Genomic DNA, 27,342 nt, shown 5'->3' with positions numbered 1-27,342 from the left:
TCAGTCATCAGTATATACTTGCATAATATTTGTTCCTTTTTCACGAACGACCATCCTTCTCACAGGGTCGGGTTGGAGATGACGAGCCTGGGTTTCCTTTGCATTCCTTTCAAGGTTGCACTTCTCCCTTTGGCTTCAACACTTTTTTCTGATAACTTTGCCTTCCACTCAACTTTCCAATTACATTATGTGCTCAGACAAAGCCAACTTTCTCTGCAATGACCTTTGGATTTAAATTACAGCTGGAATGCTGTCAAGTCTTCCTCATGATTGATTGCGGCATAACGGGGTCCTGATGTAGTCGTTCTGTTGAACTTTTTTCGTTTTTATGTTGGTCTATTAGTAGGTACTCAATTTAACATTATGCCACAGCCATAAAACACTTGATGCATCTCTTTAAATAAATTAACATTTCAATAATATTCTTATTTACAGAGACGCGCCTGTATAGTCTAGGATCTGGTGATTCAATGAGTCGACCTGGTCGCCTGGTTTGGTTTTAATCCTGTTCTGCTGTACTGAAATGTCTCGCCGTCTATTGCCCCCCCTCCACACGCTAGCAAGATGCTAAACTCACCTAAAAAAAAAGTGACAACAAAAATCAATACTCAGATGTTTTTCAATAGTTTTTTTTTTTATTTCACAAACAGAATTGTTTTACAAAAATTAACATCAAAAATAAAACGGTACCGAGCTATTGCATGCCATGCTGGCAATTTAAACTACATGCAAAAACAACAAGGATAAAAACATTATTTATACTGTACAAAAAAAACAAAAAAAAAAAACGATAATGGGAAAGTTATGAGGGCAAACACTGAAAACGATTCATTTGCTCCATGTGTCTGTACATGAGACATCAAGCAGGGCACAAGACGAAAGAGGGAAAATAAAAGCTCCCCATAGGAGTGGGCTGGGTGAAAATGCATAAAAAGGCAGAGTGGAAGTTCTCTGCTCTACAGACCAGATGAGGAGAAAGTCTGGAAGAGTTGAGTGTGGATGCTCAAAACACAAAACACACACTACTAGCCAACACAGTTTGAATCCCTTACAAAAAAAAAGCAATGCTTCATCATCAATGTGGGAAATAAACCAACAGAGTAAATAATTAAACCTTATCTGAGGTATATGGCTTCAATTCATCCAACTACTTGTAAAAACACAGAGTGAAGGGATATGTCTGGCCAAAAATACATTACAAATAGAGATTTTTTCCCCCCCAGGTAACTTCCAGGTGAAAGTGAAAAGGCAGCAAAATGTTCCTGTTTCTTTAAAATTCAGATATGTTACGATGGAAAGAAACTGAGGCTGCTGCTTGGTTTCCCTGCAAACAAACCGACTGGGACCTCGCCAACATGCATGTGTTTTTGTTTACACTACTTATACGTCACAGTCACTCACTCCCTCCCCCCTGTTTTACAATGACAGCATGGCTCTTGTAAACTCTAAGTGCATCAAATCAGCTTCTGGAAACTGAAGGTCTGCTGTGGGCTGACACAAGTGACCAAATTTACGTCACACAATTCTTGCAGTCCAGAAAATACAGAATAAACCAGGCCTTCGGTTTTAATTTTTTTTTTCTTTTTTCTTTTTCAATATGATGTCAGAGACAAAAGTACAAAAAGAACTGCTCAAAGTCTGAATAAAATGCCATTTTTGATAGGAGTCTAACAGCGTCCCTTTGGTTTTCAATCCGACGAACTAAATTTATTAGAAAACGTGAGCTTTGTTGCAACTTCCCCCGGTCCCTCATTTCAAATCTGCAGTTCTTCCAAATATCATATCAGCACGTCTCTGGTTAAAGTTGATGACGTCTGCCGGCATCAGACAGGCTGGTGAGCGTTGCAGAGAAAGGCTCTGGGTTGGACTCAGTCGGTGCTGACCTGCGTGACCTGCGTGTCGGCCGTCTGGTTGGTGGACTGGATGAACATGGGTTGGGTCAGTTCCTGTCCCGCCGGCATCGTCACCTGTTGTATCTGATACAGCTGCTGTGAAAGGGAACGAGGCGGACGGTTAATGGCTGCCCAGGAAGAACAACGCATCTTGGATGATTGTGCATTTTTTGGTCTGTTTTATCGCATCGTACCCATAACTGTAAAACCCGCTTTTGGTCAAAATCTTCTACCAAAAAGAACTCCAACAACTTTGCGTTTAACTACTCTCTAATTTTAGAAAAACTCTATGCAAGTTAAAAATACTCACCTCTACAAATCATAAAAGGTGAAAAAAAAAAAGCCTGTTTCACAATTTTACACCATCTGAACTTTAAAATCTCAGTTAAAATCTGCACCCCTTTTGCTTTAGATCAAATAAAGATGTTTTTTTTAAATCACAATTTGTGGCCAGTGATTACATAAAGTTAACTTTAATGCTGTTTAATATCTAACCTATTCCAGTTACAGAACCTTGCATTTAGTAAATGCTGTGTTTATCTCTTGGTAATTCAAAATCAAAATGATCAGTGAGTGGGCAAAGCAAGAATAAAGGTAATCGTCTCAGTTTAAATTGATGTAAAAAAAAAAAAAGTGCTTAAGTTATAGAGAAAGAACTTTCTGCGCACATCTAGACGCTCCAACTTAAAATTAAATCAAATCCTCTACCAGTGCCTACTGTATCCACAAAACTCAACTTCCTTCTGGTTTTAGCCTCCACTCTCGGCTGAGAGGTGATAAAACATTGAAACCTTAGTTGATTTAATGGATTTATTACCTGTCCATCAGTGAACTGGTTGAATTGCTGTTGTCCTTGCTGCACCTCAGTCTGCGTAATCTGAAAACGTCACAGAATAATGAATAAATACGCAGTAAGATTCACTTCAATCACATCTTTGATGTGTACAGTTCCAGTAATGGGTTTACAAAACACATCATCAGCATTGAAGGTTATTGATTTCGTGCTTTTATTGATGCAATTGAATCTTTAGCATGGATATTCAATAAACAGTAATGCAGCCATGTACAAGTTCTGTGCTTATTTCTTGCTAGATATCTATTTTTTCTTCTGATCAGAAAAAGTAGAGCTAAACTAACCAACTACATATCTGGGTTTAGACTACAACTTCTCATGCACATTTTATTCACGCAAATACATGTGCATACATTTGACCCTATTTGAATTTGAAAGCCAACTAAATTCAAACTTGTGCGCCTATTTCATGAGTTAAACATTTACAAAAGTTATTTTTTCAACATTATACCATCTGTTAAAAAAACAGGAATGGTTGAAATGCATCAGTAAAGGCCCCAAATTAATAAGACGTGCCACGTAACCATGAAGCCATTTTTTACTGAACTCGTTACCTGCTGCGTGTTTGCCAGAGTTTGAATCTGTCCCTGCACCACCTGGGCTCCAGAGACAGGCTGTGCTAGACGGATGTACTGTAGTTGGCCTGTATTTAGCTGCACCTGCAGGGAACAGCCACAAGAGGGAGACAGACTTTGGCTCAGAACAGAGGTCATTCAGACAGGAAGGACACAGCCATTTTCCTGCTCTGGACAACGCAGAGTGCTTCACGTCCAGCTGTGAAATGCAAACCAACTACACGTCATTATCCCGCCGTCCCTTTTTCGGGTCGGTGCAGCTTCATACCGGGATTTGCTGGATCTCTCCTGTGTTGGTGATGATCTGCTGCATGACCTGCATGGTTTGGCCTTGAGCTTGAGCCGTCTGAGCTTGACCCTGGGCTGGGGCAGCTTGAACGATCTGCACCTGCTGGCCCTCACCCACCTGCATGGCGACGGGCGCGCTCTTGTGGAGGGAAAGAGGAGCAAACGGAAAGAGAAACAAAAACCAAACACGTTTATTAACTGCTCGCAGAGAACCACTAAAAATTCAAAAATATAATAAAAAAAATTTAAAAAAAGAAATTAAGCAAAAGAGGAAGGAAAATGAAGTCACATCTGAGGTTTTGAAGTGCTATCTTTCTGCGTCTGTCGCAGAGGCTGAGCTCATCATGCGCTCAGCTCACACCTACAGGCCTCAGTCGGCCTAGCAGGGGCCGTTTGTGGGCGGCGGTTTCGAGAAGTGTTTCGAGAATTATGATCTCCAAAAGTGTGATAATTGCACATATGAAAGCATGTGTGTTTACCGTGATGGGTGTGCCTTGTGATTGCACCTGCACTTGCTGTAACTGCTGCATGGTGGCACCTTGCAACATCTGATGGCCGACAGAACAGAATGAGAAAATGAGAGAAAGACACACAGTGAGAGGGGCAGCGACTGCAGCAACTCAACGCACAAAACGTAAGCATGGGTTGGCGCGTGTATGCACAGAAAGTTTAAAGTTTCAGAATGGAAATAATAGCCCCGAACAAAAAAATAAACAACATTTAAGGCGTGTTTTAGGTTACATTTCTGGAAACAAAAAAAGCAAATGACCAAAACAAAAAGATGAATACATAGGAAGCAAGAAAGCAGCTCAAATGATTTGAAATTTGAAAAGAAGATCAATGGAGTTTGAGAAAGACTAAAGTTTATTATTTTTATAAGCTCCTGGTTCCTTCCTATACTAGGTCCAATCTATTTCTTTTTTTTTTTTGCTAAAAACACCAAATATGTTGAAATACAGTGGATAGTTGGACAAATTCACCTCTGGTTGCTGCTTTAGGGCTGCCTTTAAGGTGATTGATCGAGAGAACGAACTATCCTGGCAAAAGGAGGTTCTGAAACCGGTACACCTCCAGTATACAGAATATCAGTCAGACCTCCACCAGAGCAACAAAGTTGCTGTTTTATCTTTTTTGCTTTTTTAAAATTTACCAGATGGATTTGGAGATGTTTGCATCATTTAGGAAATCTCAGAATTAAAGGTCAGAGTCAACATTTTCTAGAGTATAAAACAAACAAAGTTGTGCTAAACACAACATATGCTAATGTAAGATGATAAAGTTTCAAATATCAACAACGTAATTACTTTGTCTTAAAGGTCGTAAAACATGTTACTGTGATTGCTCTCTCACACAGTGGCTAGAAAAGCTATTTAAATACAGTTTTTTACTTTCTTACATCAATTTCCTTCAAAATATCTCAAGCACCTAAAAACAGTAGGAAAAAGCTTTACGAAAAATGGAGAACAAAATTCTGAATGGTGCATCTCTAAAAAATATTTGCTTTCAAAAGGAATAACAGTTAAAGAAATTGGGTACTAAAAAAAAATAAATCCTTTCATTGATGCTTCACTGATTACCTTTTCCTTTTTAAAAGAAAGACCTTTGTGCTATCTTAGTTCACCTGCTAATGCAGTTCCGGCTAAACAGCCATCGACTGAGTTTACGTCAAGCGAGATCAAAGTGTGACCAGGGACTGCAGCAGGAGCAGGACTGTGAATCACACAAGGCCTAAACTTGTATGACAGCTCAGCTAACGGCAGTCTGCTGAAGCAGCATGAAGCGGCAACGCGACATAAAACGCAGCCACCAAACTGGAGAGAAAGAGGTGCCAGGCAGAAAAAAGCGTAAGGGATGAATAATTAGACAGAGAAACAACTGGATGACTGATGAACTGTTGTGTGTCAGGTGACGAGGGCAATATAAGCCAGAGGAGGAGTGCATGTTTGCCAATGGCCTGTGAGAGACCGAGTGTGTGTTGTTTTCAGTTTAAAGGAACAAACCAAGTTACGGTTTTTGAAGCCTCCGAGTTGATTTTCTATGTTACCCAAGTATGAAGAACTTATTAACACGAGGCACATGGTTAAAATATAGAATAGCAAAACATCTGGCTAATGTGACCCAAGAACGCGTTTATTATTCACCAACTGTGCAGGCTTTTAGGTAGCATAAGGATGGAGGGTTTTCTGTGGAGGACTTTAGAGAAAGGTCGCACACGTTTCTGCTGTTCAGTGTCAAAATATATAAAGTAAAAAGCAGCTAAATTTTGAGACAGTTACAGTGCCCCGTAAGACTATTCAAAGCATTTGAACTTTCACACCTGCACCATTTTATCAGCCCCCCTTTTAGCCTGATACCCTTAAATAAAACCCAGTGGCAACAACTATTAGTTGTGTTGGCAGAAAGAGTTTCAGATAATGAGGAATTAAATTTCCTATAGAATTAATAAAGTATTACTGAATTGAACTGAGTAAAGCTCAGTCTTGTTTTGAGTTTGCTGCAAGTGATAGTGACCCTCGACACACCATTTCTTCTGTGAAACATGGTGGTGGCAGTATCATGCTTTAGTGATACTGGTGTTCAGCAGAGACAGGGAAGGCGAACAGAGTTGATGGGACGATATTCGACACTACATGAAATTCAGTTCTGGAGAAAGATCCGTTAGAGGCAAAGGTTCACCTTCTAGCAGAGCCATAAACATACAGCCAGAGATACAATAAACTGGTTCAGATCAAAGTGTATTCTAGTGTTAGAATGGCCCAGTTAAAGTCTAATCAAAATGAGAATATTTAGAGAGGCTTAAAAAATTGCAATCGCATGCAATCTGACTGACCTTGAGACGTTTAGCAATGAAAAGTGGGACAGCAGTTCAATCTCCAGTTGTGCAAGGCCAGGAGAGATGCCTGATAAAACTTGTAGCCGTAAAAGTGAATTAAAGGAAGTCCTAGAAAGTACCGACTCAAGAGGACTGAAGATGAAACACACCACACTTCTCAGATTTTTATTTGCAAAAATAATTCCTCTGCCTCTTTTACCATCATGCTGTAGTTTAATACCAAGAAATTACACCAAAGTCTTAACGTGACAGAAAAGTTTACCGTATGAACAGCAGTGTACAGAACTGTACATAGTTTCAGACACGTAATTCACTGACACACTGTTGGATGGTTTTCTTATACATGGATCAATGTGTGTGTGTGATGCACAAAGCTCTTCAGTCGTGGCCTTGACTGTACCTGTCCTTGCTGCGGCTGTGTGATTATGATCTGTCCGGGCTGGATGGTGGTGGCGGTCTGCGCTCCGGCCTGCTGACCCTGCTGCGTGCCTTGCACCTGCACGGCTCCGGGCTGCTGGGCCAAGGTGAAGTAGTACTGCACCGGCTCTGCAGGAGCTACAGACTGACGCATCTCCTCCTGCAAGTGTCACACACACAGAGACGCGCACACACACACGCACACACACACACACACACACACACACACACACACACACACACGTATTGAATCAGTCCACTACATCTCCATGAATTATTTTTGCAAGTGTAATGCTAGAGTGGAGCAGGGCTGATAAATAACTGATGGGATGTGGCTGGGGAAGAGTAACGTAATCTGCAGGCATCACACTGGGTGGTAATACTTTGGTAGTTTGGAGACTTTACTTGATGAATATAATCCACTTTATTATTTTATTTGTAGGATGATTAACATAACTACTGAATAATGTCAGGAGTCATCCACCCTCTCCCGGTAACATCAGAGTTTGTTTGCATTCAGTTTGTTCAGCAGATTAGCGCCTCGCCCGCATGCTGGTTGAAGCCGTTATTAGTTTTTAATAATTAATAAAAAGTGACCCGTGCCGCCCTGTTTCATAAGTGAGTAATGAGCAAGGCTGCGTCAGGACGATGATCCTCCACCCCCAGAAGTGTAAACACCCCTCTCCCAGCTCCATGACAACACAGCTGAGAGTGTAGGATGTTTACAAGCCTGGAGACAGTCCATCGACAACAAATTTAAATATCTCACTTTTCCATCTGGCGCACTAGCCTGACACACAGACATCATTTGCCTGCTCCCGCATTACATATATATATATATATATATATATATGTCTTTAGATCCTGTTACAGACACTGAAATGATCCTACGAGCAAGCAGACTGTTTCGCAAATAGTCAACAGCAAACCACTCAGGAGCATGAATTAGTTTTATTTCTGGAGTTGGCGCTGGCCGTTTGTGGCAGTAAGAAGCTGCAAACATCCGACTGAAAGCCCTCGCTGTCAAAAGTCCAGCTTCCAGTCAAGGATGTTTACAGCGCCGCGGTGCCGACAGAGATGACCGCTCCAGCAACTGGCTCATTTAAATGTGAAAACCTGAATGTGTAAGCAGCAGGTGGAGCCGGTTTATGCTTGATTGAATAGGCAAACACATTTGACACAATTGAGATCTTGTTGTGTTGCCGTCATAGCTTCAGTCAGCTAAATAAAAATAGCAGGAAGGAAATGACATGCGCACCACATTTCCACGCTTTTCTGCCCGTTTATGAAGTTGATAATCTCTTGCACTGCTATCTATACTGTTACTACTGTTCACTCTGATTATTACAGTGTTATGTGCTCAGTTTGGACACACTAACAAATGGTGGTTAAAATCTGAATTTCAGATTTACTGGGCCTCACAGGCGACTAGCTGGTGTAAAAATCAACATCGGATCTTTCACTCTACAGTGGTGAACGCACAAAGGTTAAGAGAAACCAGGTGAAAACAACACTCTTCAGTGAGGAAGTTGCTTCAGAGCAAAGAAGACTCACAGCTTCTTTCTCAAGCTCTAAATTAATCATGCTCCAGGGATATTTATCTGTTAACTAATCTTTTTTCAGAATGGAAATGAACATTTTTGGAGTAGCACTTAAAGCTCTTCAAAGCTTGTTGTCCAGAATCCCAGTGGAAAAATCGTGTGGTCTACTTCTGGTTTTAAAATTAAGTCGAAGAAAGCAAAAAAGCTGTAACACTTATGAAGAAATTACATATTTCATATGCCATGTTGAGAAATGTTTGCGGTTCGTTCAGGCTACAAGGGAACATGAAACTGTCAGTATGTGGATGTTGAATTTGGAAATATTCGGCAGCACGTCTTCATAATATATTGTGATATCAATACTGTAAAGAACCGGTCAGAATTCAGAAATTGCTGACAAATATTTTCTAAGTGCAATAAGTTCAGTCTGCGACGTAACATTTGGCCAGGAGGCGCCTACCTAACATAAACTACAGCTCTATTACACAGTGTGATCTCTCCTGAGCGTAGAAATATTGACAACTTATGGCAAAATGTTTTCAAATGTAGTTATATCTTCAAATACTATAGTTCTTAAAGACAAAGCAGAAACTGTTAAAATCTGTATTGGCAGATTGGAAATCAGCTGCTGAATCTCTAGTCTTTAAACTGTGTAATTAGATGTCATTTTTTTATTTAAAAAAAGGCATGTTTATTCTTTTAATATGTTCCGATATAAGGGAAAAGAAAATTAATTGACTGCATTAGGAATTGGTGCAAAATGATCCACAACATAAAAAGTAACTTGTTGTGTTTTTTTTTTTTTTTGGAAAGTCTAAAATATAAGTTGACATTTTTAAAATCCTTCTACATTCGTTTCTAAAAAGTGCATGTTTTTCTTTAGCAGTGCGAGGTAAATCCCTCATTTATAGATAAATAAAAAAATCCTAAAAAGTGCACACTACTGTGTGACACCTAAACGTGTAATGTTTAGTTAAAAACCTCTCGGTTTTGCCTGGGTCTAGGTGACAGCAGGGTCTGTGTTCCTACCTGCCGTTTAGGGGGCTTCAGGTCATCCCGGGGCACGATGTCAATCAGGAAGTCAAACTGGTCAAACTTTGTTATCGCCATAGCAATGTCGTTCCTCTGCAAAAACAAGAAACGCAGAAGGTCGAGCGTAATTATCCTAAATCTATGTATGCGTCTCCTATATATAAACATGCCTCATGGTCTGAGTGCATCACTCCCAAAATAACAATGCAGTTTTCAGCAGCAGTGAAACAGTCATTTGCTTTAAAAACTGAGGTAGGAGTGTGAATACGAGTTTAAATACGAATTATTTTATTTATATATTAATAATTAACAAAACTTAAAAAAAAAAAAAAACTTGTTAAAGCTTCAATTTGTAAGTGTTGGTTGCAACTGTGGCATATGAGAACAAATGTATAACTACTGCTAGCCTAGATCAGTGAGATGAACGTTCGACTTTTGGTGAATAAAGGTCAGCCAGTCACTATAACAGCCCTGCCAGAAATGTGTCCGAGATAAGTGGGAAAGAACAGGAATGACATTTTCCTCCCGGGCACATGCTCGGCTTCTATACCCTTTCCTACATCCACAGCGGTGTGTTATCTCTGTGGAATTTTCCACAGGATATTGGCTGTCAGGACCCCCCTCCCCATTGTGGCCTTCCTTGTAATGCAGGCTATTTATAGTACCTTGATTAATATCTGGTAACATCAGGTCACATCTACACTTGCTCTATTGATGAGTGTTGTTATGGTGACCCAGTTGGCGTGGCCTCTCCGCACACCAGGAATCTGCATATGCGTGAGTAAATGGAGGACGTTGCTCCTTTTCCCTCAGTTAAGTCAAAGTACGATAACGGATTCACGAGTACGACCCAGCTAACGCCTCATATTCATAGTAAAATTGTATTGACATGCAAGTCTGTCGCAGCAGGGCAATTAATCGCATGATAAATTGAAACGAGTTCGACAATTCCCATTCTGATGATTAATATTTCTTTGAAGGGCAACTTTGTTTACAGAGACTTCTTAATCCATTTTCTTCACGGTTTTGGTTGTTCCGTTTTATTTTGGATATTTAAAATATATTCCAATTCCAATGTTAAATGTTCTTTACAAAATTAACGTTTAATAGTCTTTGAGAAGGCGAACTTGTATTATTGTGCCGTTATCAATATATTACTTGAAAATGGTCTCAAAAGAAGGAATATTATAATTTATCACAATAATTTATTTTCCAGTAAAAATGGTCATATAGGCCTATTGACACAGTAGATTACGTTTTTTGTTGTTTGGGGGTTTAATTAAATGTAAACTCTGCAGATTTATAAAAACAAAGACATTAACCCACTTGAAAAAGATCAAAAGGTTTTGATAACAACCACAACTTTAAACGTGTTTTATTGGGCTTTATGCAATGGACCAGTGGAAGGGAATCAGCTTCTGAGTCTCTAGTCTTTAGACGGTGCACTTAGATGTCACTTTTTTATAAAAAGGCATGTTTATTCTTTTAATATGTTCCGATATAAGGGAAAGGGAAATTAATTAAAACATGTATTCATTCATGTTCTAAAGTTTTCATAAAGCAGATCAGAAACGAGTTACCACTTCCACACCAATGGAGGATGAAAGAACTTAACAGAGATAATCTTTAAGCGGAGATCATTAAGGAGCTTTCAATAGTGACATAAAGGAACCAAGTGAACAGAAGGCAACAAACAGAAAATATCTTCAAACAATAATCATTTATAAAAATTTTTTTAAAAAAGGTAAAAACGTTAATTAAGAAGGAGTCAAAGGGTTAAATTTGTTCCTGGGACTAAAACTTTCAAAGCTCTGGTTATCAAGAGGAAGAGGAAGTGAAAACAGGAAAGCAGATGTCACGCCACTCAATGTGCGTCTGACCTGTAGTGTGCGCCTCTTGTTGTCCTCGGTGTGGATCCACGCTCTCAGGGTGAGCTCCGTGATAAAGATCTGAGCGGCTTTGGCAAACAGGACCGGAGCTTCGGCGCTGATCATCTGTAGAGAGGACAGCGTCACACCTGATTAAACATGCCTGTACACAGTAACATGAATAACCCAGAGTTAAGGAGGAAACACCAAATGCACAGAGCTGGAACGCTACTACGATATACTAAAAAAGGACATCTATGTACTCTCATTAGAGCCGAGAGATATTTTCTAGCAGATTGCTTCTTATTAAAAGCATGAATTTCATTTGAGTAAGTCAGTAAAATCAAACTAATGGACATTCACATATAGCCTTAATGTAGATCATGTGCTATATTAATCACACGCACTGCATAAATGCAATAAAAGCTGCTGTGTCAGAGCAGACAGAAGGGTCTCTCCCAGATATGTTAGTGATCTGCTGATCTCTTTACTGCTTTAAGCTCCTGCTTCACTAAGAGGATAGGACGCCACTCTTGACACGGCACATTGAAAGCACACGCATGTTTTCTAAGCTTTCTACAAGGAGACCAAACTTTATGTTACGGGAGCAAAACTATCTCACTTTCATGAGTCATGACTGAATACAACTGAAGATGTCAGCAGATTCGATATGTCTGCCATAGCCAATAAAGTTAGAGATGACCTAAGCAGATCCGAGGAACGAGGCAACGGCATTGAGATTAGAGGACTGTGGAAACTTTTCTAGCCACTTAATGAAGTTTGTCCTTTTTATACTGCTTTGTTTCTAGAGACTTTAATTCATCCATCCATCCTCTATATCCGCTTAATCCTTGCAGGGTCATGGGAGGCTGTGTCTACCTCCAGCTGTCAATGGATGAGTCGTCAGTAGGGCTGCACCGTATTAGGAAAATAAATACTAGCCATAGCATTGCTGAAAATTGCAATGAGGGTACTGAACATGATTACGCACCTTTCTGTCTCTTTACCTTCTTAACGTCTTCACCATTCTCTGTGAGCTTCAGCCTCTGAAGTCTCCATGAGGTGTGGTCGATTAAGGTTAATTTAGCTAGCTAAAAATATCACTGGTATGAAGAGAGTTATTGTTTTGCACTTGGAATATATTGTCTTTTCAGATATTGGACTCATGCAGCCCTTTAATGATTGTGATTTTAAAGGATTATAATGGACAGACTGTTGTTTTTAGAGGAATACATAGCGAGAGCGCTGCAGCACAGCAGGTCAGTTCAAAACCTTTAACACCTGTTGGTCACAACTGGGGAAAAAAACAAACACCCATGGCGACTTATACAGGAGAAGAGGCAGCAAAGGGTTTAATGATCAAGCTTTTCCGGTGCCTTTGTGGTTTGTCAAGCTTGTGGAAGTTTTATGGATTTGATTAACAGAAGAAGAAAATGTAATTTTCTACTAAAAAGAACACTTTTTTTTCTGGCAGATTGATTAAAATTCCATTTAATTATTAATCCCAAAGGGAAATTAAATGATGTTGCAGCTCATTAATTCAGATTCTTCAAAGAGTTATTGAAGATGGTGATGGCTGTTGGCAGGAATGATCTCTTGTAGCAGTCTGTATTACAGCAAATCTGAGGAAGCCTCTGACTGAAGATACTCTTTTTTTCTCAAGACAGTCTCATGTAGGGGATGGTCAGGGTTGTTTATAGCTTTCTTGAATTTATGAGGATTCCTTCTTTGCATAATAAAATGCAGAAGGTTTTGGACAACAATAACTGGTGCATCTGTAGTGTCTTGGTTATGGGAGATTACGATGTGACGAAGCCATCAGATGGAAATCTACCAAGTCATATTAATGTTTCTATCTGTGGTAGCAATCCAAGCAGAGAAACTGTCCTTTAATATTTGTTCTTCTCTGGTAACCTACACACCCATAGAGACCCGAGGGTTGTTTGGTCCAGTTGTTCAATAGTTTTGAATGGATTGGTTAACCCTAAAGATGATTTAGTATCACATTTTATCTCATTCAAAACAATTTGTTAAAAGTGCAATCAATCTGATACAATCCCATATACTCTTGGAGGCTTTTTAAGATTATGAGGAATCTGTCCTAATGGCAAAAAGTGTCGAAGCTGAATGATTTGGCAGATCATATAAATAAAAATACACAAGATATTTCACATTTAATGAATTGGTGGCCTAGATTAACGGACTATATATTATAATATATTATATTGGACAGACTGTTGTTTTTATCGTTTATTTTTATTATTTATTGTGTGCGTCTAGAAAAACAAATAAAAACGTTCAATTTTGTCTTATTCTTTGTGTTGTTGCATAGCTGTTTGTCTCCATCTTTGAAAAGTGCTACATAAATAAACTTTACTTAGGTACTTAATGCTATGTTTTCAAAAGGGTTATAATAGCATTTACACAACATATATTATAGTTTCACTAAATCCCTTCAAAGTCCAGTAACTGTAACAAACTCCTGCAAATTATAGTTATTTCCTCCAAACAGCTCATCACTTAGCTTCTCCTGTTACCTTGACATCCTCATCCAGCTTCATGATTTTCTTGATTCGAGCCAGGGGAAGCTCCTGCACACGGAAATCCTTCTGGAGAAAAACCAAATCACTTGGTTATTACACATTGCAAAAACAGTCGACAACATAAGATGTGCAAGTCTGTAAGCAGCTTCAGCGTACTATGGTCAAGTTCCTGATCTCCTCCATGACTCGAGGCCAAAAGGACTGCAGGGTCTGCTGGGCATCGCAGGGTCCAGCTCCAAACGCATCTCCCGACATCTTCTAATCGGCTGCGTAGAGGGAAGATGAGACTGATTTGAGCAAATCAACATTGAGGGAAAGAAACGCTAACAATACAAGAAAAACAAATGGTGACGACAGACGAAGGACAGAAGACATGCCAGTCCAAACCAGGCTTGAGCTGCCAAGAGCTCTCAGACTTTGTCAACACATCATATCTTATCACAACCTGTAATTACAACATATTGAAATCAAAAGAGAGCCGCAACAGGCTCCTATTCTTGTGGTTTTAAGATGGTGACATGATAAATGATAAAGAAAAGCAAAACAAACAACAACAAAAACACAAGCAGAGCAGCTGCGCTTCCGGACTGTCAATGGCTCTTTCAACTTCGCCACTCAAGTGAAGCTCCTCAACAAACACGAACATTTCATGTGCAATTAAATGCAGCTTGTGACCTCAGCAGCAGGGATGACGCTAAACCTCTGATGTAAGAGCGTTTGGGGGGATAGAAAAACCTCTTCGTGACAAAAAGGAGCAATTCAAACAAATCCAGAGAGGAGAAATTCATGATTCAGCCTCCCGCAGAAAGAAACTCTTGAAAAGGCCAGTTTGAAAGAGGATCCAGCAGGTTACTATGGCATGCCAGGAATCTGGTTTGGGAATACTGGCCTGCCTGTCTGAGCTTGTAGAGCTTAGTGCGCGTTGATCAGAGACACTCTCCCTTTTCTCTTTAACTTTATGAAAAGACTCGGCTCAGGGGGAGAAATCATGGAAATGAAAAGACGATTATGGAGGCATTTAGAGGTGCTTTAGAGTCTACAGGGGAGAAAAGGCGTCTTGTCAAGTTCAGTATTAATCCAGCATTAAAGACAAAGTGCCAGCAGCAGCTTTAACTCAGGGAGGTGAGAGACAGACAGGGCCACAGATGAAATGCTGCGCAAGCATGCGTTGTGGGTCAAATGAGACAGAAAGCGGGACAAATTGGGAAAGACAGGGGGATGTGACGCAACAAAGGGAAGCCTGCGCTAGGCGTGGGGCATACAACGATATTAGATCGTGAAGGATTACAGCATATCAGCAATCTACCAAAGCAGAGAGATCGTGATATTTACTACGAGGCATTTTTAATAGCATTACCATTTTAAATTTGTATTTATTTTGGGTTATTTGACAGATAGATGTATGCAGATGGAGGTAAGGTAAAGCAGACATATTTAAACCATCAAAGATCAACAAGTCTTAAACACAAGAGCCTTTTGGCGCTTGAAGACGTTTTTTATTCTCACTTCTTGCAAAAAGAAACAAGAGCGCCGTCTGCTGCCTCCAACTGCTTCAGAGGCCAGCTCAATTTCTGGAAGCATCAGCAAAGTTAAATTTAATATGTTGAATTTGAGACATAAATTACAGAAAATACATAAATTCAATGGCTATACAAGGTAAATTAATAGTTAATTATAACTTCAGCTGATGTTTTTCAGAAGAAGTCGTGTACTTTTACACCCTGGTTAAGCAACATCAACGTCCTCATGCAGCAAGACTGATAGCGGGTTTTACCCCCGAAGCTGCTATTTTCAAGTCAAAACCTGTCAAATGTAAACTTTCTCATGAACAAGTAGAGGATTATGTAGCAAGTACTTGACTTATCATACAGAACACCGGATTCCGCAGAAAATAATTCATTCTATTAACAAAAAATATGGAGAAAGAAATGAAGAAACGTACAAATCTGAAATGGCACTTTATGAAATGTGATACAAACTGCAAATTTGGATGTATTCGAGTCTGAAATTCAGGCGAAATGTGGTGATTAGATTGAGAAAACTTTTTAAGACATTGCAAAAATCTCTTAAAAAGCACAACAGTCTCAATGCACTTACTACATTTGGCCTAACATAGGCTCGCTACATTTTTATTGCTGGCCAACAAACATGAGTGACTCTATTCCTAGTCCAGCAAACAGGATACGATACAAAATCCACCCTTTCAAACACTCAGTGACCCGAGTTCTGCATCAGCTTCTTTCTTCATGCTTACCTAAGAGCAGCTGTAAATATTTTACACTAATATGTCACTGATTGAAAACGTGGGCCCTTGAGCTGGTTGATTTCTGACAGGAGAGATGAGTCTCTCTGGCAGTCGTACAGGTTACTGAATAATACAGAAGAAGCATTGCTGCATCCTGCTCTGTCATTCAGTTTTTCAACAGACAGTAGCCTAAATCAATACGACAGAACGGCGGGTGAGGGGGGCGGAGGGTTTATATAAATCAATCGGGCCGCTTGAAGCTATGCAAGCCAGGCTAGTGATTGACCTTGACAGTGTCTCCCCTTCCCTCGCTGACGCTCTAGTGTCCAGTTGCATTTCAAGGTTGATTGAAGACCCGCAGTCTCCAGAACAATCCCAGCATTCCACGGGACAAGGGTGACTAATGGGAATTGTAGTTTTATTTTGCGATCATGCTCACAACAGGTGAACGGACTGACCTCCAAAGGTTCTTTGTGCCGCCGGTAGCAGTACTCGATGTGGTGATTACGTTGGTAAACGAGTTTCTGCACATGTACAGTCTGTCAGCTTGTGTGGCTTTCTCCAGCTGGTAGCCTGATAAGGAACAATAATTAGGCTATTTGTTTAACCTTAAAGATGGCCATCAGGCTGCCAACCATGATAACGCCGCACCACTAAACGCACGTCTTCCCAGTTGGCTTTTCTGTCCTCTTTAATCTGCAGATCCTCTAAAGTTCTCTTTTAAAAACTTCAAGAGTAGAAAAATGAACTAAAAAGCACCAAGAAGCGCCCTCCCCCGACCTTTTTCTAACTCTATAACCTTCAATGTAAATAAACAACCACACACTAACCACAGCGGCAGGAGGGCGAAGTCAAGTAAACATGCGAGAAGAGAAGAGTGTGACGAGAGGCAGGCTAAAACGTGAGAGAAAGAGGAGCGGAGTAAAGTATCAACATGCCCTCTTAGCATTTAGCTTTTCTAGCTAGTGCATCTTCCTGCAGTAAACGATTATTAACATGATTTTCAAATGTTTTGCATCAATGGAAATTTCACGTGGGAGCCAGTGTGTCATACATCAGTAGATACAAATAGGTCGGAGGTTGATGCAAACAGCTACAGGAAGAGAAAATATTTTCTTTCCAGCAATTAGCACTTTAAATTTAAGAGTTTTTTTTTTTTTTTTCCAAAGTAGAGGTGAACCAATCTAAATTTTCCTTGCACATACAGATTTCCGGTTTCTCGAATATCTGAGGCAGTGGTTCCATTTCTTAAGAACTCTAAACTCATTAAAGTGAAAATGCGTATAAGGGTTTTGTGGTTCAGTGGTGTTGCAGGCGCACCATATATGGAGGTGACAGTTCTTGACACAGCTGTCTCGGGTTCAATTCCTGCCCCCTGTGTGTTTTTCCCCATGAGCATTTTCAAAATGCTGAGGATGATGAAGTACAGGAACAAAAACGTACGTTACTGGTAACTGATATCATCGTTGCAATATTTAGCCATAGGATCGCAATTACAAGTTTAATCTATAAAGATTAAAAGTATAATCCATATAGAATCAGGAGAAAAACTTTAATTTTTTTAGTATCTGATCTGCCAATCACAGAGTCTATAAAGCAATCTTCTGTCGATTGATTGATGACTCCAGTATTACTTGGATGGAAGCTTGTATTACAGAAATGACAAAGCTTATTAATCACAGTCACTCATCCCCTTATATTGCCACAGAAAATCGCCCGTAGAAAAATCTTTCAGTACATTTAACTTATTTTAAACTTCTCCCTCCAGACGCGCTGCCATTATTCCACTGCACCGGGACGGTACAGACACACTCATCCGCACTGCTTTGTTCTAGGCTGCTACTGTATGCTATATTAGGACAGAAAATGCTGAACTCTTTCCTGCAGTGCTGTTGTCCTTCTGCAGGTCACAAAGAGAGAAAAAATGACTGTGTTTGGTTCCCTGAAAAGCAGAGCTCCGGGTCTGAGTTTTTGAGTGCAAAACGTTTGTCCCGTTGCAAACTTTGTCCGACGCAGCAACTTGATCTTCCTCCCTTGTGTCTTCCAGATCTCTACTCCCATTTCTTTTCTGGCGCGCCTCGACCCGCGGCTAAGTGTTCCTCGCTTCCTCCGTCTTATTTTCTTTCACCTGATCGCCCTCCTCCATCCTCTCAAAGAAAGTCAATGCTGCTCTGCTTGCAGCAGCTGAATCAGCGCTAACGTTGGTCTTCCAGCCCCAGTACCTGCATCCCTCCTCTACCCCATTTCTCTTTTTACTCTCGCTTCCTGGAACTTCCCTTTAAGAGGCCGCTCAAGGGAAAGTTGTCGACTCACTTCAAACCTGACATCTCCATGTTTTAAATGAAACTTTAAGCCCAGTCGAATAAACCTCACAACACCGTTGGTTGGGCAGAGAAAATATGAAGTTCTGCTACATTTCATCATTTTGAAGCATATAAATTGTGTATTTTCTGTGACGTAGAAATTTCTGCATTTAACTTCTTGCGGCATGATGACAAACAAGTAGGAGGCCAACTTAAAGAGTCACAGCTTCCATATAGACTTAGTCTTTGCTTAACATACAGTGAAAATGTAAAATCAATAGTCTGTGGTTTTGAAGCTCTAAAGGTAGAATTATGTCAGAACGTGATAAATAGCTGATCATTTTAACACCATAAAACCCCAGACACTGAAAAGCAGAGGCCTTCTTTTTTAAAAGTATAATATGTAGCATCGGCTTTCCATTTTCTTGGACTTGTCCATTCTAATTTTGATTTTCCCAAAAACTAAACTCCATACAATTTTTAAAAATTGTTCTGTGTTCTATGACAGAGGTTTGAAAATAAAGCAATTACAAAACAATTCACATTTATGCAGCAAAACATATCTAAACTACTACCAATCGCCAAGTTGTAATAAATTATTACATTCAAAATAGTTTGGATGATGCATGAATAGACCAAATTATTTTGGTACTTTTTAGTTTTTGACCAGTCTGGCTCGTCAAGGAAAATCCCCGTTCTCCAACTGATTGGTGCATCTCTGATACGTTTAGATTCTCTCAAAGGAAAACTTACTGAAGCTCTGGACGGTTTCTCTTCTTGGAAAGAAGGTGATCAAACACAAGTAATCAAAGAGTAAATATAAAGCCACCACAATAACAGAGCGCTGCCCATTTTACTGTAAATGATTAAATCACTTGAAAGACATTTTCTCTCTAATGTGATGCCGCCTCCTGTGGGATTACAACTCCGCTGGCACGTCTTGAGCAAGAGGTTAAATCCTAACAAACCGATGAAGACGAAGCAGGTTTATTAAAAGATGAAGCTTTAACTAGCTAACTTGCTAAGCAGAAACAAATACAACCGTTTTATCTTGCAGTTTAGCTGAGAAACAAGCTAATGTTTTATAAGACAGCTTTACTCTGATGAATGAAGCACAGTGTAAATATCGAGTGTCAAGCTGACATTTATTTTGAAGAATAGCCCTGAATAAAGGAGGGTTGAGCATGCAAACTATGAACCATCAAAGCACTTCCACTTATGCTCCCTCTGTCCCCCCCCCTTCCTCTCCACAACCACCACCACAAACAGCACACAAAAGAAAACTGGCATAGGTACAACCTGCATGGTAAATAATCTACCTGGTCAGAAAAAATAAAAACAATAAGTTTCCAGCCAGGAATTACAGATTAACGACTCGTATACTGGTACAAATGTTTGTTGATTACACACAAAAAAAAAAGAAGAGTTAGGGTATTAATGATAAACACGTTCAATGTCCATCAACCTGATCCATTCGACCTCTTCTGATCAAACTAGCTGACCGAACGGCCCTGCAAACTTTGCCCTTGGTTCTGCTTCATGCGAACTCCAGGAAGTGCTAGTCAGTGATCTCCCAAGGTCATTCACCAGAGGAGCGAGAGAAACCAGAGAGGGAGGAGGGAGAAAAGGGAGATGAAATGGAGAAGGGGGGTGGGGGTGGAAAAAAGGACAGGTTTTTCCAACTTTCGCTGCAGTAGCTTAGTGACCCCAGCGGTTCAGGCTTTCCACTTTCTAAGAAGCTTAATGAAAACATAGCATACCGCACGCATTAGCTGCGTTTGGCGTTTCTCTGTGAATTTCACTTCTTCTTCTCATCTTTCTCCACATGTCTACCGCTCGCTTGCAGACAGAGATACCGCAGGAGTCCGTCTCACATTCCAGTGACCTTCATCCAATCGCTAGGCCTGGTCTTTGGCATTGAAGAAGGCAGGGCTTAATGTACCTGTATGCAACAAACCCACAGGCTGTCTTTAGTGATGGTGTACACATGGACAAGGCAAGGGCAAAAGAGTGCTGTAAGGTTGCTGCGGCCGTGGCCATCTTCACGTTTCTTTAATGAGGTTTGTTTGGGTTTTTCTGCACTCTGTAGGCCTGTAGTTTAGTGTAGGGCTACAAACAAAATTCAAATATTATTCAGACAGCAGCCAACCCTGGGATTTGGCAACAAGGGCTCCAACTTAAGAGTTATTTTTAGTCTGCCTCTCAATCTCTCGCGGCCCCCCACCCCCAACAGGATTCCGTTTTGTCAAAGGCACCAATGGGGAACTTTGAATCCGAGAGCACGAGAGGAGGCAAGAAAGAGTCGGAGGCGAGTGAGAGAAGACGCATCCTCCGAAGACTCCATCAGAAAGGATCAGATCAAACTATTATCCTGCTTTGCCCCTGAAGCTGACAAGCTGACAGTCTGTCCCATCTGTGTGTCTGGCACTGTCGGGGAGGGAGGCCCGGGGTCCTGAGGTCACTGTGACCAGCTGCACCTCCACCCCTGGGGACCTCTCACAATGTGACAACACTGAGAGGTGACCGGTTAAAGTAGACTTTTGCCAATCAATTGGCAACAGATCAGAATCAGAGGATTTTCTGAAAAATCGGAATTTCTCCCAAATATTAAACAAAAGCAACAGCATAATCCAATGCCGTTTTTTTTTTTGTTTAATAAAAACAAAATCTGATCAAGATAAAAGATGAGGGAAATGTGATGCATAAATTGGAAATAATAATGAAATTCTCCAATTTTGAGTTGGATTCAACTCTAACTTAAAGCAAACCTAATCTCCTTGGAGATGCCTTTTTTTGCAGCAGCACAGTCTGACAATAACAAGTTAACAAGAAGGTCAGAGTGAGAAAGCAAAGCAGCACTTTAGGGGGCACCCTCAATATCAGCGGCAATAAGACAGAGAAGTCCATCTGAACACTAAGTCCGATTTTGGCAGCAGCAACTCTTCCGTTCAGTCAATATCAGGACACAGAGTGCATGTTTGTATACACAGCGGCCCAAAGTCAAAGCTAGTGACGTGCAAAGATGACAACATTTCACTTATTAAAATGATTTAAATTACTCCAACCTGAGATAATTTAGTAAAACCATCAGTGGTGCAGCAAAGTGACAGGTGAAGGGCATGGTTGAGAACCATAATACTAATCTAGGAAATCAGGAGAGGGAAGGAGGTAGGGGGGCTGAGGACAGCTGTAAAGGACAGACTCACTCTCTTCCCTGCAGAGCGATGGAGACAGACTAAAGTCACTTAAGATAAAGAATTTACTGAAAAACTTAAAGCAACTTCAGCTGATAGATCTCTCTCTGTGAGAATGTTAGCCTGTAAGACTAGGACTTACCCCAGTGCCCTTCATGGTGAACAGCCTGGCCTGTTGGAGTGCAGCAGAAGAGATGGAAACAGATAGCCCAGCTCAAGTCTCCTTGAGGGGAGCAGCACCGAGCGCCGAGGCTGACAGAAAAACTCTCTCATGCTCCTCCACTTCCTGCAGCTCCCTGATCGTATCAGCAGACAAAAGGCACTCTGGCTCCACGGGACAGCTTTGAAAAGCTCTAAACCCGGACGCAGAGTAAGGAGCAAGAACCCCCTCTGTGTCTCCTCCCCCTCCCCCTTTTCTTTTACACATTGCTCCGTCTCCTTCAGCGGTCCCCAAGGTCCTTCTAAACATCTCTAATTCTCTTCTTACCAAGTCTCCTCAACTTGCTGACCATCTCCTCCCCCCCCCCACCTTCCTCTGTCTTTGTTCTTTTTAACCTTTCTCCCTCAGTTTGGTCAGTGACCCGTGAGTTTGTCTTTGAGCTGACCCCACCGGTTCGGTCCAGAAAAAGGACGAAAAGAAAACAGAAAAGCGCCGCGGCGGCACGCAAACAGTAGAGCGGCACTTCTGACACACAGGCAAAAATCTCCAGCCTCCTTCCCCTTTAACATTCAAGCGTAATCAATCTAGCATGCTACATGACACTCAAGCCCCGCCCCCAACGCTGCTCCCACCTCACTCTGGTGAAACCGACCAATGGGAGAGCCGGGTGCTCACACGCCATTGGTCGGTGCATGCACCCATCAGCTGTGACACGTCCCCCCTCCCCGCTCCACTGCTTTTCTCTGCCCAACCCCCTTTCACTGACAGCCAACTTCCTGCTCTAAGTTACCTTGAGCTGCAGGATAGGGGTCAGGGAAAAGAAAAGAGGAAGAGAGAGTGCAGCTGAGCGACGGTGGAAAACAGCAAATAAAGTTGCGGGAAACTCCTCGGGGAGTGTGCGAGGGTGTGTGTCGTGGCCGCTTGCCTTGGCATCGTCTTTTCCCTGGCGGTCTCCGTCCCTCCAGCTGCTGGTCGGATGAGAAAGGCTTCACAGGCTGCTCTCTGACAACTGCTTTCTGCTTATTTACAATGTCAAACTAAATGTCTCCGTCGGCCCCGCCTCCGGTCCGACGTTATAGGTCGGCACGTCGGTGATGCAGGCGGCCGAGCTCGCCCCTCATTGGCCGAGAGAAATGCCAGAACTGATGCCGCATGTTGCATCCACATGATTTAAAGTACAAAAGCATACTAAACCAGCCTCCCCATCTCATGCGTGTACACAGGCTCACATGCACATCCACACAAATGCACATTTTGTCCTTGCCTTCTCATTTATCCTTGCTCAGAGGCACAGGTACATACTGCAATCGTTTACCCTAAAACCAGCCTATTTGTGGTAATGACATGCACTGATGATAATATATAAAAGAATATTTGTCTACGTGGATGAAGACCCATACAGTAATTTTATCAACGGAAAAGATTTTCTCTAAAACCGATCATTTAAGGGGCTTTGCACAAAAAGTCCTGGAGATAAATCAGCTGACTAGACAGCAGTTGTGGGAGATGGAGGGGATAAAGCAGAATATGATTCTCGTTCTATTTGTGGTTAAACAAGACTCAAAAGATATGGGTGAAACCCTGTAAACAAAGACATTATTGTTTTGACCCCAAAAACCTTTGCCCACGGCAACTTCCACAATTAAAACGTCATCAGAAAAGCCACATTAGCAATGTCACACACAATGCCCTTTTTGCTAAACAATCACTCCTTTGATGTGTAAACTTTCTATGGAGAGGACTTAACTTTGATGTACCAAAGCAGAGTATTCCTGCTCATGTGCACAACTAATAATGAATTTTGAAACCACCAATGAGATAAGTCATGTGCAATAAGAGAGAGAGAGAAAAAAAGAGAGATTAAAGTTTTAGGAAGCAGCTACGTGTGATTGCAAATCTAAACAGAAATGTGAAGCACAGAAAGGTGAGGATAGAGAAAAAAGAAAGCTAACCTGTCCCATCAATGAACAGCCTGGGGGGGAGGGGAACCGGAAGGATGGAGAAGGACAGAGAGGAGAGCTGTTATGGGATGGGAGGGGTAGAACAAGAGGAGGGAGGGAGAGGGAACAAGATAGAAACTCAAGAGACACAAAGCTAAATGTTCCCTTTTCTATTTTTGCAGGGAACACGGGGACTGGAACAGGTACTGCAGGCATCAGGTTAATGATTGCATCGGAGCTGCATAAAGATCAATCTCTCCCAACCGTGGACGACATGCTACAGCGCTTTTCAGCTGAGCCGAGCGCCTGGGCTACCCAAAAGGCCTCAGTAATGACACCTAACAAGGTCACCGTACCAACGAAACCTTCCCATGACCTGTTCTGCCCGTAGCATGGCCATGTTTGCTTTCGCTGACTCTGTTTAGAGATAAACATGTGCCAGCCAGACGTTGGGTTTCATAAACACGCAGAACCCTCAGGGTGCCGAGGCAAGCCATGCGTTCACCACAAACGTACAAACACAGAACCACCTGCAGAATCAAATGGTTAGCAGGCTGATTTGCTCAAAGGTTATTCGCATCAAGAGATATACATCCTGTCATTTTAAATGTAAAGTGAGTGTTTGGATTAAATGTGCAGTGGCTTGCACACGTAATCATTTTGTCACGTTACAACCACAACCTTCAAAAATATTTTTTATGATTTTATGTGACGGACCAATACAAAGTAGCACATAGATGTTATGTGAAAGAAAAACGAGTCACGGTATTCAAAACTTTTTCTGCGAATGAAAAGCGTTAAAGTTGGAATGCATTTGTATGTGGCCTTTTATTGTAGCACCTTTACACAAAATTCAGTGCCACAAATTGTTTTCAGAAGTCTCCAAATGAGAAAATATATTCTCACAATGTGCAGTTTAAACTTAGTACACGCTCAAATGCTTTTTATGGTAAAAAAATTAGAGTAAAACTATTTAAATGTGATAAAATTGCTGAAAATTAGGATAATGTTTTCAAATGACTCTTTGCTATTAAACACTGTCCCTACTACTGTGATCACTAGTATCTCCTCTACTAAAGGAATACTCCCAGTGTGAGCAATAGAGGAAGTTAGTACATTCAAATATTGTGGGATAACACAACAGCAACTATTTATCATACAGTCCACAAATCTGGATTTTATGGACAAGTGGCAAGAAGAAAGCCATTTTTGAAAGAAAAGCATAAAAAATGACCTTGGCACTTTGACACAGCTAGCACCTGCTAGAAGGCGCTCTGGTCAAATCAGACCAAAATTTTACTAACGCCCTGAATACCCCATCTTTATTATGGAACACAGTGGTGGCCTGTCAATGCTATGGGGAAAGTGGGAATGCTTTTCCTCGAGAGGGACAGAGAAGGTAATCAGAGATGATGTGAGGATGCACGAAACTAAATACAAAGAAAACCTGAAAGAAAACGCGCTAGAGGCTGCAGACAGGTATGTCGACACACCCCGCAAAACTTGCAGCTGTAATAGCAACAAAAGGTAGTTTTACTTGATTCGGAGGCGGTGGGGGGATGAATATGGGGGGTGCCACCGTTCACAATAGTTATTTGAAGAAAAAAAGGAATTAAAATATATTTTATTTCCCTTCCATTTTTTACACTCCAAGCTCAACAATGTAGTAGTCTGTCTTTCTCTAGAGTCTAGTACATGAAATCCCAAGTAAATATGCTGACATTTGTTGTGCAAAGGGTATGAACTACTTCACAAGCACAATAGAAATAGGAAACCAGCTCCTAGGTAAGATAAGTTTGTGGGAAAGTCTGCAGGACTGAAGAAGGTTTTCTGAACAATGTCAATGGAAACTATAGAAACTCAAGTTCTTTAGATCTATGGGGAACATTCACAGCAATCCCGAAACAGGCCTCACTTTCATCAAATCCACAAAATTCAGCATAAAACTGCTACATAAAAGAGCAGCAAAAAAAAAAGTAAACTAATTTGTTCAGTGAAAAATAACCAGAAAATATCACACACACAACACAATTTTTTGACAATCTGATTTCAGTTTTTTGTATTAGTACTTCAACTTTGTTATATCCTGAAGGTTGGATATGTTAGCTGTTGGGCTTTAGAAATATTTACTGTATCAATGCTTTGTTCATGTAATACTGTATCCTAGTTTACACTATGAGGCAAAAGATTGCATTGTTCCTCCAACTGCAACAATGTATTATGAGAGGTAAAAGCAAAATCAAGGTTGTTGACTTGGCACATTAGCTTGAAATGTGCACATTTTTTTTTGTTATCAATTAAGAAATAAGTTTTAAAAATAAATGCTACTTAAGATGGCCAAAAGAAGAAAACAAGGCCTATTGTATAAGCATATTGAATATGCTTTAATTTGATACACTATCTCAATGCTGTGTACATTTTTAGCATCAATGACACTGAAAACAATCAGCACACAGGAGCAGTAAGCACGGTGTTCTTTACGCTCGCAGTTTGATTCCACAAATATCAAATCAAAGTGCGGTGTTTAACTTGGCCAACTTAAACGCTAAACGCCAACCACTACAGGGTACGTTTTCCGCTAGTGGTTAACCTCGGGTGGTCAGTTTCGGTGATATTGTACAATCTATTACTGAAGTTTACGTTAGCTTGCTGGAGATGTTCACTGGTTGGTTGTACAGCACAAATATCTATTCGCCGACTGTGCGATTATAGTCACTAATTACGAACGAGTCCTGCGACCATATGAAAGTTTGCAAAGCTTGGAAGAAACAGCCTAACCAATAAAGACAACGTTTGGATCTGTCCTTCAGACCAATCAAACCTCGGACTAGATTCCACCAATCAAGGTTTTTAAGGCTAAGTTCGTTCTGCAACTGACGCCATTCGAGCTCTCCTTGAGCTGGCCACTGCGTTCACTAATCCCTGTTGTGAGAACCAAAATGGCGCACACAGAACACCAGTTTCATGACCGCCCGTGATCCTTTGAGCGGGCCACCAATAAGCGCCTCAGAGAGCGGGGAGGGAAATGGCGCCTGTGTTCATCTTCCAAAACAATCGTCTATTGGTCAAGAACAGCAAATGAAATTAAGCGAAGTAATTGCCCCCACTTTCGTACATCACAGACAGCTTTCGTGATAGCACTACACACGTACATATATTTCAGGTTCTTACTCACTTTCTTTTACGGGTTCGTTCGAAGTGAAGTCCGGCTCAGCGTATTATTTATTTTATTTAGCTAGCAAAGGGAAACAAGATGGCTGCTGACTCGAACCGGAAAGACATTTACGCGATGACGTAGGAGCTACGTACAAAAAGACCGGCGGAGTTCAAGACGGGTTGTTCACATCATTCACATCACCTGTAACGCCTACAAAAATTAAAACTATCTTTTGAATTCTTATGTCTTCCAAGGTGGTTTTATAAGAAAAAGAATATTCATCGAGATATAAAATAACTTTTGTTTTTTATAAGAGTACTCACAAAATAACTATTGCGATGATAAAACAACACAAATGTAAAAAACAAATAAAATTATTTTCTTTTAATTTATCCAACTCCGTTTTACATTTCTTTGGATTGGAGTATGCAGTTTTTTATAATTGCACAAGACTTATTTCTACTGTGAATTTGCCCTTTCTGTAAAGCATGTTTTTCTTAG

The 27,342-nt window shown here is 40.8% G+C and overlaps 1 protein-coding gene across 8 annotated transcripts; it reads right to left on the bottom strand.

Moving 5' to 3' along the window:
- Positions 1-613: 613 nt before the first annotated feature.
- nfyc (nuclear transcription factor Y, gamma) lies at positions 614-26,967 on the bottom strand. Of its 8 annotated transcripts, none has more exons than XM_008421923.2 (11): positions 26,860-26,967; positions 13,999-14,108; positions 13,837-13,908; positions 11,312-11,425; positions 9,429-9,524; positions 6,842-7,018; positions 4,088-4,156; positions 3,589-3,747; positions 3,300-3,404; positions 2,710-2,769; positions 614-1,988 (listed from the first exon to the last, which is right to left on the bottom strand). In XM_008421923.2, exons 2-11 carry the CDS (start codon positions 14,095-14,097, stop codon positions 1,869-1,871), a joined length of 1,071 nt encoding a protein of 356 aa, XP_008420145.1. In that variant the 5' UTR covers positions 14,098-14,108; positions 26,860-26,967; the 3' UTR covers positions 614-1,868. The 8 variants fall into 8 exon arrangements, with proteins under 8 accessions (XP_008420145.1, XP_017163104.1, XP_017163103.1 ...); XM_017307615.1 differs by having other exon boundaries at positions 614-1,985; XM_017307614.1 differs by having other exon boundaries at positions 13,837-13,905.
- Between the last annotated feature and the right edge of the window lie 375 nt (positions 26,968-27,342).

The sequence above is a fragment of the Poecilia reticulata genome, linkage group LG11 (genome assembly GCF_000633615.1).
Source record: "Poecilia reticulata strain Guanapo linkage group LG11, Guppy_female_1.0+MT, whole genome shotgun sequence".
NCBI classification, from domain to species: domain Eukaryota; kingdom Metazoa; phylum Chordata; class Actinopteri; order Cyprinodontiformes; family Poeciliidae; genus Poecilia; species Poecilia reticulata.
This window is presented reverse-complemented; position numbering and strand designations above follow the sequence as displayed.

Bases quoted from the DNA above. Each gene is read 5' to 3' on its own strand.
- nfyc (XM_008421923.2), bottom strand. From the start codon at position 14,097: ATGTCGGGAGATGCGTTTGGAGCTGGACCCTGCGATGCCCAGCAGACC. The intron at 3,748-4,087 runs GTAAACACACAT...TCCCTCCACAAG, and splicing joins CACAAGGCACACCCATCACG to AGCGCGCCCGTCGCCATGCA. The intron at 2,770-3,299 runs GTAACGAGTTCA...TGACGTTTTCAG, and splicing joins CTCTGGCAAACACGCAGCAG to ATTACGCAGACTGAGGTGCA.